Here is a 13,765-nt window from a genome sequence, read left to right as displayed (position 1 = left end):
GTTAAATCTGTTATGCTGTACAGCTGCTTCAGAAAGCCCAAACACAAAGGTATCCATTCTTATTCGCGTCGGTGCCTCAGCAACCAATCAGAAACGAGAACCTCACATCTTCGGCTTCTGATTGGCTGTCAGGCTCTACTTTAGGGTTAGCTAACCCGTTGTGAACGTCCCGTCAACAAACCAGAACGTCTCTGGTCCGCTTAGCATGTCTCAACGGAGCAACGAGGACAAATATTACCGGTAAAGTCTCCCGTGTTACAATATTATTGTTCCAGTTAAAAATTAGAGTCTAAAGTCTGCTGCTAGCGAAGTCACTCGCTGCCCAAGCAGGGAGAGGTCGGCATTCTGTTACCATGGTGACAGTGCAGCACTGAGCAGCTAATGTGCTGTAGGTCTCATCTTTTCCCAACGTAAACATTCCTTTTTTGTTCATTAATCGTCGCTTGGATTTGGTTTCAGACCAGGTTGTGGATATTTAAGAAGTCTAAAATATTCCATTTCATATTTACACTGATAATTTGTCATTATTGGTACTGATGATAAGTGAACTTTGTTTTCTAAATCACAAAAATATCTGATTCAATATTTTTTATCAGGCAGAATTGAAATACCAAAAAGTTGTAAATGTAAGTGCTGTACAAAAATAAAAAAAATAAAATAAATGACAAAAAATAATTTAATTAATTGATAAGTGTTTACCATATATAAAAAAATACATAACAGAAATAAAACAAAAAATATAAGTGGTAAGAGATGAGTTTCCATGATTAAGGGATTTAATGGTTTTATGAAGTTATGTTCAGCTCATAGAGTTATGTGCACATTACTGTGTAAATTAAATGGTTTGGATGTGCTGGTTGAAGCGTGTGCTTGCAAACTTGATCATTATGTCTCTGCAACCAACAAAATAAAATGTTGGGTGATCACCAGACCCTAAAATTAGTAAAAAACGAATGAAGGCAATGGAAAACACATCTCACTAACAAATCCTCATCCACAAGAAAAGCAAAAAAATAAAATAAAATAAAATAAATAAAAAGACTACTAAATAAATGCAAACTAAAAGCAAAATGACCAAATTGGTCCGAATTAACACAACAAGACTGGTTTTCTACATCTCGGCTACAAAAACAATCTAATGGAGCTGCAAAATAATGACAATGTTAGTAATTACATTCAGAATCAACATGTTCTATGAGATACCATACTACAAAATACTCCCACAAATGTGGGTTGTTGGTTGCAAACAAAATTTGTTCACTTGCACACAAAGAAGTATTCTCCCAACAAATCTATTCAGGCCCATGTTGCAAAAATGAGTACATCCCAGTTATAGTCTTAGAAGAAAAGCCACACTTAAGACTACAAAATTAAAATGAACAGGCATTCATCCACAGGTGAGTCTAATGATTAATTTAGGAAGTGTCCAGCAGACAGGGGACCATAAAAGGACATTACTTAACAAAGAAAAGCCCTTCCCATGTCATGTTTTCAGCAATGGCTCCACATGGAAGAGAAATGTCACAAAACCAGAAAGGAAATCATTTCTTTACACAAAAAGGTGAGGGCTACAAGATTACCAAAGCTTTACATATCAGTCAGAATACTGTAGCAAAAGTGATCCAAAAATTTAAGAAAGACGGAAGTGCAACCATCTTACAAAGACGTCCAGGCCATCTAAGGAAGTTAACATCTCGACAGGAGCATCGTCTGATGAGAAGGGTTGAAGAAAATCACCATGCAAGTTCAATGCAGTTAGCAGTGTACTCAACAATGTACAGCTCTATACTGAAGGGGAAGATGCTGCCATCACTCTGTGCACTTGGTTGTCGTGCACTTTTCCAACATGACAGTCATCCAAAACACACATCTAAAGCTACTGTTGCATTTTTGAAGAAGAACAGGGTGAAGGTGATTGAATGGCCAAGTGTGTCTCCTGACCTCAACCCAACCGAACACCTGTGGTTAATTTTGAAGCAAGTTGAGCATCACTCTCGATCCAGCATCCAGGTTGTAAAAGAGGCTATTCTTGAAGAATGGAAAAAGATAGATGTTGCAACATGTCGCCACCTTGTTTATTCCATGCCTAGAAGACTTGGTGCTGTCCTTGAAATCACGGTGGTCGTACAAAATACTAAATGTAGTTTTTGTTGCGGGATGTATTCATTTTTGCTTCAACCAATTTTAGTAAAACTGAAGATTTTGTGATCTAAGTTCCATGATTAACGTTAATTTCATGTTATGGAGTTAAACAAGAGTTCAATAAAACCCAGCCTGGTGAAAATTCTAGAAATTGTTCTTTTATTTAATGAGCTACTGATTAAATTCATAGTTTTTAAAGGGGGGTGTACTAATTTATGTTAAACAGTATGTATATATCATATGTATGAAAGGAAAGGAGCCACAGCCAAATACCTTCAAGTAAGGCAAGTCCTAAGAAGTCAGCTCAATGGCAAGAACAAGATCCGGTCAATTAACAGCTACGCCCTGCCAGTAATCAGATATCCTGCAGGAATAATAAGCTGGCCAAAGGAAGAAATACAGACCACAGATGTTAAGACAAGGAAGCTCCTAACCATGCATGAAGGGTTCCATTCCAAGTCCAGCATCCTTAGACTGTGCACTGGCTGTAAAGAAGGAGGACTAGTGAGTGTGAGAGCTACTGTCCAGGATGAAACCTCCAAGATCCATAAGTACATCAAGGACAAGGCCCCAACAGATGACGTGCTCAGTGAATGTCTCAGACAATGGCGAACAGAGGTGGAGGTGCTGGAAATACCCTACATGGGATGTACCATACACAGATAACTGAAGTGGCTGATATCAGGAAATCCTACCAATGGCTAGACAGAGCTGGTCTGAAGGACAGCACAGAGGCACTCATCATGGCTGCACAGAAACAGGTCCTGAACACCAGAGCAGCAGAGGCCTAGATCTACCACACCAGACAAGACCCAAGGTGTAGGGTATGCAAAGAGGACCCTGAGACAATCTGGCACATAACTGCAGGATGTGGCAGGGAAAGTTTGGAACGCCACAACCAAGCGGCTGACATAGTGTACAGAAACATCTGTGCAGAGTATGGACTGGAAGCCCCAATGTCAACGTGGATAACACCCCGTAAGGTGGTTGAGAACAAGAGAGCCAAGTTCCTGTGGGAATTTCCAGATCCAGACTGACAAAATGGTGATGGTAAACCAACCGGACATTGAGGCGGTGGAAAAACAACAGAGGACAGCCATTGTGGTTGATGGGGCAATACCAAGTGAAGCAACATCAGGAAAAAGGAACACAAGAAACTAGAGAAGTACCAGGGCATCAAAGAACTTGAGAAAACCTGGAGAGTGAAGACATTGACGGTGGCCGTGGTCATCGGGGCACTCGGGGCAGTAACCCCCAAACTGGAGGAGTAGTAGATCCCACATCAGACATCTCAGTCCAGAAAAGTGCAGTTCTAACAGATAGGATACTGCACAGAACCCTTAAGCTCTCAGGCCTCTGGTAGAGGACCTGAGCTTTGAAGGATGAGACCATATATATATATATATATATATATATATATATATATATATATGAAAGAATTGATGCTTCATTAACTACAAAGAGGACCAAAAGAGAGGCAAAAATAAAATGTAAACAACATAACTGCTAAATGAAAAGTAACACAACCTGAATCCATTTTTAAATGATCTATTTGGTTTTTGTCTATCTTCTTTTGTTGAAAGGGAAAGGAAGAAGCCTTACAGTCTTTCATAACAACTAGCCACAAAGTTAACACATATAGTGATATTTTAGATTACAACTCAAACGCATGTCAAACCAAATTCATCTCTTCTTTTTGAATGCAGGTGTCTTCTCGTTGAATAATATTCACAAATAAATGAATGAAATCCACTCTCTGTTCAGTTAATACTAACGTCCATGCTGGGAGATAGTAACTACAAATCCGGATGGTCGAGGTGTGGCAGGGTGTGAGTTGTCCATTAATGATTCATTAATCCTGATTGACTGGTTAATCAAAGAGTCGTATCAGCTCCACATAGTCTAACCAGATTTTCTCCTCAGTGTCTCTCAGCTCCCTTTAGTTTGTTGGATGGTGACACCTGGTCTCTGGAAACATGAGAATACGTGTCCTATTTGTTGACTTTCTTCTCTTCTTTGTCTTCACACTGACCAACATATTCCACTCTGACTGTGCATCTCTGTTTCAGTTGTGCTTCAGTCAGCTGATTCTCACGCTGCAGAGCTTTTCAGCACAGATTTGAATTTAACAACTGGCGGTAATGAAGAACGCCTCTCCTGTTTCAGTGAACAAATATCAGGGATTATTCCTCTCTTCTTACTCCCTGCTGAGGTCTTGTGCTCCTTTTCTCTCCATCATGTTGTGATGTATCAGGTTTTTCTAATTGGTCACCAGATCCACCGCCTGAGTGTGAACCGAGTCATTCTTACACTGATGAAAAAAATCTGCTCTGTGTTTTTTAAAGATACTAGAAGCAGATGATGCATGGAGATGAGACATGGCTTATTGTTTTGTAATCAAGGAGTTTGATGGAACTTTGGAAAGGTCCTGAAGGAAGAGAATCCTGTTAAAAAGACGAGAGGAGAGAGAACGCTGCGGCATCGTCCTGAATCATAAATGTAGCGTCAACAAGTGAGTAAACATTTTCTGTTATAATGAGACGAAACAAGCAAAAATCATAAAGCTGGTGGTTTGTTCAAATCATGTTTAATGCAACAGTCTTTGTCAACGTTGAGTTTCTAGGGAGCTGCTGACTCTTTGTGATTGCTTTGAGGCTTTTATGGTTGCAGATGGTGAGGTTTTTATTTATCAGTGAACTTTTGCCAAATGTTAGACTGAGTTAAAAAATAACTAGGTGCAGTTTGTGAAAATAATTATCCTGATTATTTAACAGCTTTGTTTTGTGGTATACAGTATGTTTAAATGAATTGTTTTTAGAAGTGCATTGCACTGTGGACACAAATACTTGACTGTATATTAACCAACTAGTTGATGGTGATTTTTGTAAGAATCTTTTGAAAATCTGAAGCAATTTCATGTGACATCTGAAAATTAGCCTTTTACAGATATTTGCATTTTTATTCATTAAATAGATGTGATATTTTTATTTTCAAAATGGCAGGTTAAAGGTAGAATAAGTGAGAATTCGGCAGTGAAATAATCACAAAACAGTCTAATGTTGGAAAGAATGTTACACTGGAGCAGATTTCCTTCTGAGACAGCTGGGGGGGTGGTCAGTTGTTTTTTTAAAAAAAAAAAAAAAAAAAAAAAGAGGGACATAGTTATTGTGTACACTCAGTGGGTTGCCAAGTCTGCTAATGCTGCACCGGCAGGCAAAGCTCCACAGTTGTAGAAATTATGTTTAGCCAGTAAAATTTGAAACCCAGGCGTAATTTCTTGTAACATAGGCTACGGCATCAGGGATGGACTGGAACATAATTTCAGCCAAGAAATATCTATGCCTCACCAGGATGGGGTGGGGCAGGGGTGACAGTGGAACTGCTATCAATTACAAACACTTAGAGAATAATTAGAAGAAAAAAATAATAACAAAGGTACATATAGAGCTATGTATATATATATATATATATATATATATATATATATATATATATATATATATATATATAACATATAACAGTTGACCACTAAAAAACAAAAATGAAACCTGGGTTCCACTATGCAGCACATTGTAATGGGCAAGGACTTACTATGTAAATCCGGTATCGTACAAGTGTTGCATTCATGTTATTGTGTACCAGGATAATGCCAGTACAACTGGGGAGTTATACACTCTTACTGCAGATAAATGACCTATGGTGGTGATCTGTTTTACATCTGGAATGTCAAGCACATATGTTTGTTTATTTATTTGGCAGACGCTTTTATCTAAAGGGACTTCCAATTTATAACCTATAGGGCATGTTGTGATCTGTGGGGGAAACCGGAGTACCCGGAGGAAACCCACGCATGCATGGGGAGAACACTTTTAAGTAGCTTAAGGATCAAAAATTGTTAGCTTGCAAAGCTTTTAATCAGATATAAAATAGTCTAACAGAACATCTTAGTGAGACTGGTTGTATTTAAGGCAAGGGAACTTTATTTGAGTAGCACATTGCATACGAAGAGGCAAATCAACGTGTTTTTCATTAGCGAGAACAGCATGGAAATTAAAGTAACGTGACATCACAAATAAAATACACAAATTTAGGTCAAATTAAATACACACATTAATTTCAGGTTTAAGAGTCAGGAAAAAAGACCAAGTTGAAGGGGAGCAGTTACAGTGCAGAAAGTGCGGCATAAGAAACATTCATTCAAGGCTGATGAATACATGAAAGTTTTCAATTTTGAATCTACCTTTTCTGTTCTGATTCTACTTGTAGAAACCTTCATTATTGTATTATTTTGCCCTCACAAAAGAGAGAGAAATTGTGGTTTGAATTCTAATCATTACATTTTTACATTAAAAGTAACCCATACATGATCCATTTAGAACCTAAACAAAGAAGTTTTGTTGCTATCACAACTTGACACAGAGTCTCTGAGACTCTGTTTGTAACCGTAACTGTTCTGAGGTCAGTGAGGCGTCTCAGCTGAGTGTAAGGCTTACAGTTCAGAGGCAGGATTATCCAGATCACTGGATCAGAATACTGTCACCCAGCACCACAGCCTCTCACTGTTTACCTGGGATGTCCCTTCTTAAGGCTACCATCAGTACTAATCAGTAGCTTCACCTCACATGGTGGAAGACACCAGAGTGGACATGGAGGTGAGCGACTCAGATGCTGCTGCATCTACGCCCCCACTGTGCTCAGGTCAGAGGACACTCGCTTAACCCACCCCAGTTACAGTTTGTTTTAATCTGGGGTGGCATAATTACTATAATTATTACATTACAAAAGTCAACTAATCCATCATACAAATAGTTACAAAAACATAGTCCGTCATCCTTGAAATTTTCATTTTTTTAGCTTTCCTTCATTACTACCAAGAAATTCCCTCTCACATTAGTCTTTCTGAAGCAATAAATGTTTTATCACCTAAAATCTGTCATTTTAAAACAAAGTTAACAATTTTGTCTCATTTCTTGTTTCTGTCACTTAAAAAAAACTCCATTCTATTTACCTGACTGCCATTATACTTACTAATCTTCTCATCTCTCTTCATCGTTTGCACAATCTAAGCTGAATGACAACAGCTTGTGGATTTTTATCAGTTTCTCTTAAAGTTTAGAAACACACAGACAGGGAAATTAGTGTGAGCCAGCACTGAGCCATCATGACATGCTCATAAATACCAAAAACATCAGGGAAAGGATGGGCGAAATGATAAGTTGAAATGAAATAATCATGTACAGATGGAATGATTGATAGAATACAGCAAATTATGTCATGCTAAATGCATAATCTATGATTATTGAATATATTGTTGCATATTGTTGCATGATCATTTAGATATTGCTCTGCTGTGTTGCAGTCTTAAAGCTCTAAATTTGGTGGATTTTCAGATTAAATCTTGTCTTTGCTGTAGCATTAGCCTCTTAGCCTGTGTGTGTGTGTCAGCCCTGCCACTCTGTGTGCTGACAGCCGCTGCACTCATCTGATGAGAGGAGTGGAAACAGAAACACGACTCCATGAGCTCTCCTACAGCATATACTTGGTTCTGTTTGATTGAGTTTCACAGTGGACCTGTTCTACACGGGGCATTAAAAAAGAACCATGTGAATGAGTGCTGAAGAGTGGAACCGTATCATTTACATGTTTGTTGAACATGATTACATTATCTTTTGGCAACTGGATTTTTCTCCTAACACTCAGAATGGGTCTACCAGTGGATGGTCTGGATAGAAATGCTGGTGCAGATGATCATGAGCAGCCCGGGGAGGAAGAAGGGAAAGAAAACCAGACAGAAACATGTGTCTCCAATCAGCCACCCCCTGTCAGCAAGAAGAAAAGGAAAAGCAGGAGGAGGTATTTTACAGCTGCAGCTTTTTATTCTCCTTTCTCTTTGCAGGTTATGAACCGTTGAGACATTTCTAACGAGGTTTATGTGAGACTGTGCAGCAAAGCAGGAGTCTGTCCTGTTTGTGTCTCCTGTCTTTCAGATGACTGACCATCAACCTAACCAACTGCAAGTATGAAAGCGGTATGTTTCAATAAAAAATCACACATTCAGGCAAAAATTATTCAGATTCTTAAACTTATTGTGATTTATTTGCAAACAGTTTGAACACAAGTTATTTTATATTGTCTTGTTCATTTTTGCACGAGTGGCAATACACATCCATTCTGCAAAACACATTTCAAACATTGGAAATTTTACCTTATTCTGTCAAACAAGTGAAGAAATATTCTACATGTTTTATGTTTCTTGTAAACACATTTAAGGTGCACAAATATCAGTATTGCAATCTTCTACATGGCAGATACAAGATGGCTTTGTTATGAGATCAGAATGGGGTTTTTTCGTTGTTTTGGTGAAAAATTAATTGAAATCTCTGAACATCATTCAAAGCACAGTATATTTCTAATGATTCTTTTAATAGGTTAATGATGGTCTTTAATATAGATGGGAAATTGTAGCCTGGCAAGCCAGACTAAATAAATGTAAAGCAAGAATTTGGTCTAGTTCACTAGGCTAGGGAAATTGTAGAAATTCAACTTTTGGAAAGTGTGTTGTTGTCCCGCAATGCAGTGATGAATCCGCTTAACCAATATATACAGGTGCTGGTCATGAAATTAGAATATTATGGCAAGTTTCATTTCAGTAATTCCATTCAAAAAGTGAAACTTGTAAATTATATTTGTTCATTACACACATACTGATATATTTCAACTGTTTATTTCTTTCTTGTTGATGATTATAACTGACAACTAATAAAAATCCCAAATTCTGTATCTCAGAAAATTAGAATATCAATTAAAAAAAATAATTTTTAGAAATGTTGGCCAACTGAAGTGTGAGCATGTGCAACACTCAATATTTAGTGGGGGCTCCTTTGGTTTGGATTACTGCAGCAATGTGGCGTGGCATGGAGTCGATCAGTCTGTGGCATTGCTGTTATGAGAGGCCATGGTGCTCTGATAGTGGCCTTCAGCTCTTCTGAATTGTTGGGTCTTTCTCTTCACAATTATCCCATAGATTTCCTAAGGAGTTAAGATACCATGGTCCTTAAACCAGGTACGAGTAGCTTTGGCAATGTGTGCAGGTGCCAAGTCCGGTTGGAAAAGGAAATCTGCATCTCCATAAAGTTGATCAGCAGCAGGAAGCATGACGTGCTCTAAAACTTCCTGGTAGACGGCTGCGTTGACCTTTGTAACGTCCAAAAGGGTCAATTTTCTCCTATATATTGATCAACATAACCTTTCATCTACAGAAATAAATCCACTTTCTAGGTGACCTTCTAAATCCAGAAGGTTCTGCTGAGCACGTGTTGACATTCCATGAAGACAAAACATTCAAACATTCTCACCCAAGGTTCTTGCACCCACTGTGTGAATGCCAGACGTCAACATTCTTCACTTTGAATAAGTAAATAATCATATGTGATGAATGAACAAGATGTTTAAATGAAATGTTTGAATAATCTGTGCTTAAATCAATGAATTTGAAATTAATATTGTTCTAATAGTGATCCATTTATACCACAAATCAGTGTGTGTTTGATTTAGCAAGTTAATCATTGTTTATACTCATACACATTACAATAAGATATGTTTTAAGCTTAAAAACATCTTTATATCTGAAGGAAGGCATGGCTTTCTGAGGGATGTTGGTAAACACTCAGAAACGTGTCAAATTCTGATTTGCCAAACTTGGCCAGAAATCATAACAAAGTAGTTTAATGAAACAAGATTTACTTCCCGAGGAATTCAGTTTCCAGCTGACCCCCGATTCAGCCAAATCGGAAAGATGCCTCTTTTGAAACAAACTCCTTTGACCTTAAGTCAAAACCTTTCTGCGACACTGCAAATGATAACAGACACAACAGCTCTTTTCAGAGCTACTTCAACTCAGACATCCACCTTAGACCTCTAACCTGCAGACCCCAGGTTGCATCTCATGACCGGGGAAGCTGACCTCAGAGGAAGCTTCTAATCTCTGAGTATCGTGGTTTTGACGTCCGGTGACCTCACCACTCTGACCACAACCCTCCGGACCGCCGGGAGCAACTCATACCAGGGTATCGTAAGCCTGCACACTGTCTGGCATCTGATGAGGTTTTTATCAATAACTAACTCTCTAGTTTATAACAAACAACTAATTCTTTTACACCCAGATTTCACAATTTCTCTCAGATACAAAGAACGGTTGCTACAACATCTAGCTTCCATCCCAACACCTCACATCCACCACATCACATCTCCTTATTCACATCTTGTCATGCATCATTAGATTAGGAAAAATAATTAAATTCATTTTATAAGCTATATACTGACTCTGTCTGAATTAATACGAAGTGTGTTTATGGTCCCTGAATAAGCAACGAACCCTAGAATCTTCTGATTAAACATTCAAAGATCAGATTGATATTTCATATTTGTATGGAATATCACATCTTATTGGTTATAATTAATATGTATTAATTGCTACACCTTGGACCTCAGAAAACACAAGGGGCCAACACCAGCAGATGACATGATACCCCAAACCCTCCCTGACTGTGGAAACTAGACTGAGAAACCATTGGAGTAATCAGCTGATTAGAGTGTGGCACCAGGGGTCTTCAGTATCGAACCTTTTCATAATATGTTAATATTTTGAATACTGAATTTGGGATTTTCTTTAGTTGTCAGTTATAATGATCAAACTAAAAGAAATAAATATTTGAAATATATCAGTCTGTGTGTAATGAATGATTCTAATGTATAAGTTTTACTTTTTGAATGGAATTACTGAAATTAATTAACTTTGTAATGAGATTCTAATATTATGACCAGTACCTGTAGACACCTCAACGGGGTCATGCAGTTAACAATGAAACAAAATCATAGTTTATGAACAAAATTACATCTTTAATCAACTAAATTCTCATATTTCTTCTGATTCAGTGTTGTGTATCATTTTGAACCATGGAAAAATAAGGTGAAACAGCTTTATAACATATGTGTGATTGATTCTTTGCTTAATTTGATGAATTCTGTGCATATTAAACAACCCTGAGATGCTCTCTTACACCAGCTGCAGACACCCAACACACCATATTTAAAGTAGACACATGCTCCTGGATCAAAAACACAATGAAAACATAATTAGTCATTTCATCATGAACACACACATTGCATAAATAAAGCATTTCACCCAGCTTCCTGTGTGAAACATTTTGAAGTGGTTTAAAATTTGATTTGTTTTCAGTGAGGCGAGCTGCACGCAGATGTAACCTCAGGGAGGTGACGGAGGAGGAAGACTGGACTCTGTTCTGGACTGATTGCTCCGTGTCTCTGGACCGTGTTAGGGACATGAAGCGTTACCAGGTATTTGAGTCAGACTGCACACATTTACACCAACATTACTGCCATCATCAGGAAACTGCTTTCATCTCTACAAATTACCCATGTAATTTTATTACTTCTGATTGTAGCTGAGTTCTCCTTTCAGGGACAGATTCAGAGCTCAGTTCAGGCTTTTAATTTGTAATCTGCTCTAATGTGCTTATTCAGTGCAGTTGCTGTTCAACTGGATGTGACCAAAAGACCCAATTCTCCCCTTTAAAATGAATACAATCCGAATATAATCATAGAAATAAAATAGATGTGGCAACTGCCCTCTCAAGCTGTGTAAACTCGTTTGTCTTTTAGAAAATTAACCATTTTCCAGGGATGAGTGAAATCTGCCGTAAAGACTCACTGGCAAGGAACCTGAACCGCATGATGAAGCTTTTTCCTAAAGACTACAACATCTTCCCCAGAACATGGTGCCTTCCTGCAGAGTCAGTCTACTTTTAACTGCACTGTTTCACTTTTTTTGTTTCACATCTTAATAAATCCACTCATGATTTAATTATGCTTTACAGCTTCAGTGACTTACAAGCGTATACCAGAGCCAGAAAACACAAGACATACATCTGTAAGCCGGAAACCGGCTGTCAGGGCAAAGGCATCTTCATCACCAGGTCCAGTAAAAAAATCCAACCTGGAGAACACATGATCTGCCAGGTTTACATCTCCAAGGTGAGGTTCTGATAAACGACTGCACAGAAACACGCTCAGCTCAACCTTTAAATGTATTTTTATCTGTTTTCCAGCCTTTTATAATCGACGGATACAAGTTTGACTTGAGGATTTATGTTTTGGTGACCTCATGCGACCCTCTGAGTATATTCATGTTCAAGGAGGGTCTGGTTCGGTTCTGCACCACCAAGTACAATGAGCCCACACACGGCAACATGGTGTGTGTGTGTGTGTGTGTGTGTGTGTGTGTGTGTGCAAAACAAATCAAGATCTACTTTGATTTTAATCAAACACAGTTACCATTAGATGTTCAAAAACATATGATTTCTTTTTGGAGTCAACCCCAAACAGCTGAGCGAATAAATTAAAATATAAAATCCCAAAAGGTAGGCTTGAATAGTCGATATTAATCTTATGTAATCTGTATGCCAGTTGTTGGAACTGTAGGCGGCACAAAAAAGTGGGCATAGGTACTCGTTTTGCGGTGGGTCCATCCAGTTGGTTTTTGGAGAGTGAAGAACCCATCCAATATGGTGGCGACACTGTTACACTCTCCAGTGCCCATTGAGGCGTCTATGTATTCATGTCTATGAGGGCTGCATGGTGGCGCAGTGGGCTGCATGGTGTCGCAGTGGTTAGCACCGTTGCCTCGCAGCACGAAGGTTGCCGGTTCGAAACTCGGCTGCGGCCTTACTGCGTGGAGTTGTGTGTTCTCCCCATGCATGCGTGGGTTTCCTCTGGGTACTCCGGTTTCCCCTACAGATCACAACATGCCCTATAGGTTATAAATTGTAAGTCGCTTTGGATAAAAGTGTCTGCCAAATAAATAAACATAAAACATAAAGACAGCGTAGGCCGCGCCAATGTTCACTCTGGTTTTAGCTCTTTGTTTTGCCTCCAAAACCTTTACTCTCTTACTTTTACTTCCAGGATCCATTGTGATGCCAACAAAAAAGTAAACATCTTATTTTTCTTCTTCCTGTGCTTTTTATTGACAATCTGCAAACTGAAAACACTAACTGCTAGCATAACAGCTAACAGCCAAGCTGTAAAGCAGGTAAAGAGCTCCCCCTATAGAGCATCTGCCTGTGAGTAAGTGTAGTATCAGGCCTGTAGAGGGCTGCAGAGTGGAGTCAAATATGAAACTGGTCAAGTTTCTAACACAGCAATCACTGAGATCAATTTTAAAGTTTAAAAAGCTCTTCAGTGTTACTTTAACCAAAACATCTATAGCTTTTAACAGAAATGTTGTTTAAGAACAGTTAAAGCCTGAATTATGAAATAATTTTAATCATATGAAATTAACATTTGTGCAACCGAACCATTTGTTGGCTAAGGCTGATAAAACAGCTCTAATAGCCTGTTTTATTTTATTATCATTGTATTAAAATATAATAGTACTAAAGAAATAAAATGGGCCCTTGCCTGGTGTAGATCCTCCACCAGAGGGCAGCAGACATGAATAGGACTACTTAAAGAGCATATTGCAGGTTAGAGCCTCCTTTGAACAAATGTTTTGAGAAATATATTAGGAACTTGTTCTAAACAAATATGTACACATATTACACAG

The 13,765-nt window shown here is 38.4% G+C and overlaps 1 protein-coding gene across 1 annotated transcript in view; it reads left to right on the top strand.

Moving 5' to 3' along the window:
- Positions 1-100: 100 nt before the first annotated feature.
- Positions 101-13,765, top strand: part of ttll6 (tubulin tyrosine ligase-like family, member 6) — a 19,854-nt gene continuing 6,189 nt past the window's right edge. Inside the window, exons 1-8 of the mRNA XM_054749391.2 lie at positions 101-240; positions 4,488-4,654; positions 7,843-7,995; positions 8,133-8,170; positions 11,381-11,499; positions 11,824-11,954; positions 12,039-12,195; positions 12,270-12,413. Coding sequence (XP_054605366.2) covers positions 7,844-7,995; positions 8,133-8,170; positions 11,381-11,499; positions 11,824-11,954; positions 12,039-12,195; positions 12,270-12,413 — 741 coding nt within the window. The 5' untranslated portion in view covers positions 101-240; positions 4,488-4,654; position 7,843. The remainder of the gene's footprint in view (positions 241-4,487; positions 4,655-7,842; positions 7,996-8,132; positions 8,171-11,380; positions 11,500-11,823; positions 11,955-12,038; positions 12,196-12,269; positions 12,414-13,765) is intronic.

This window comes from Nothobranchius furzeri, chromosome 16 (assembly GCF_043380555.1).
Source record: "Nothobranchius furzeri strain GRZ-AD chromosome 16, NfurGRZ-RIMD1, whole genome shotgun sequence".
Classification (NCBI taxonomy): Eukaryota; Metazoa; Chordata; class Actinopteri; order Cyprinodontiformes; family Nothobranchiidae; genus Nothobranchius; species Nothobranchius furzeri.
This window is presented reverse-complemented; position numbering and strand designations above follow the sequence as displayed.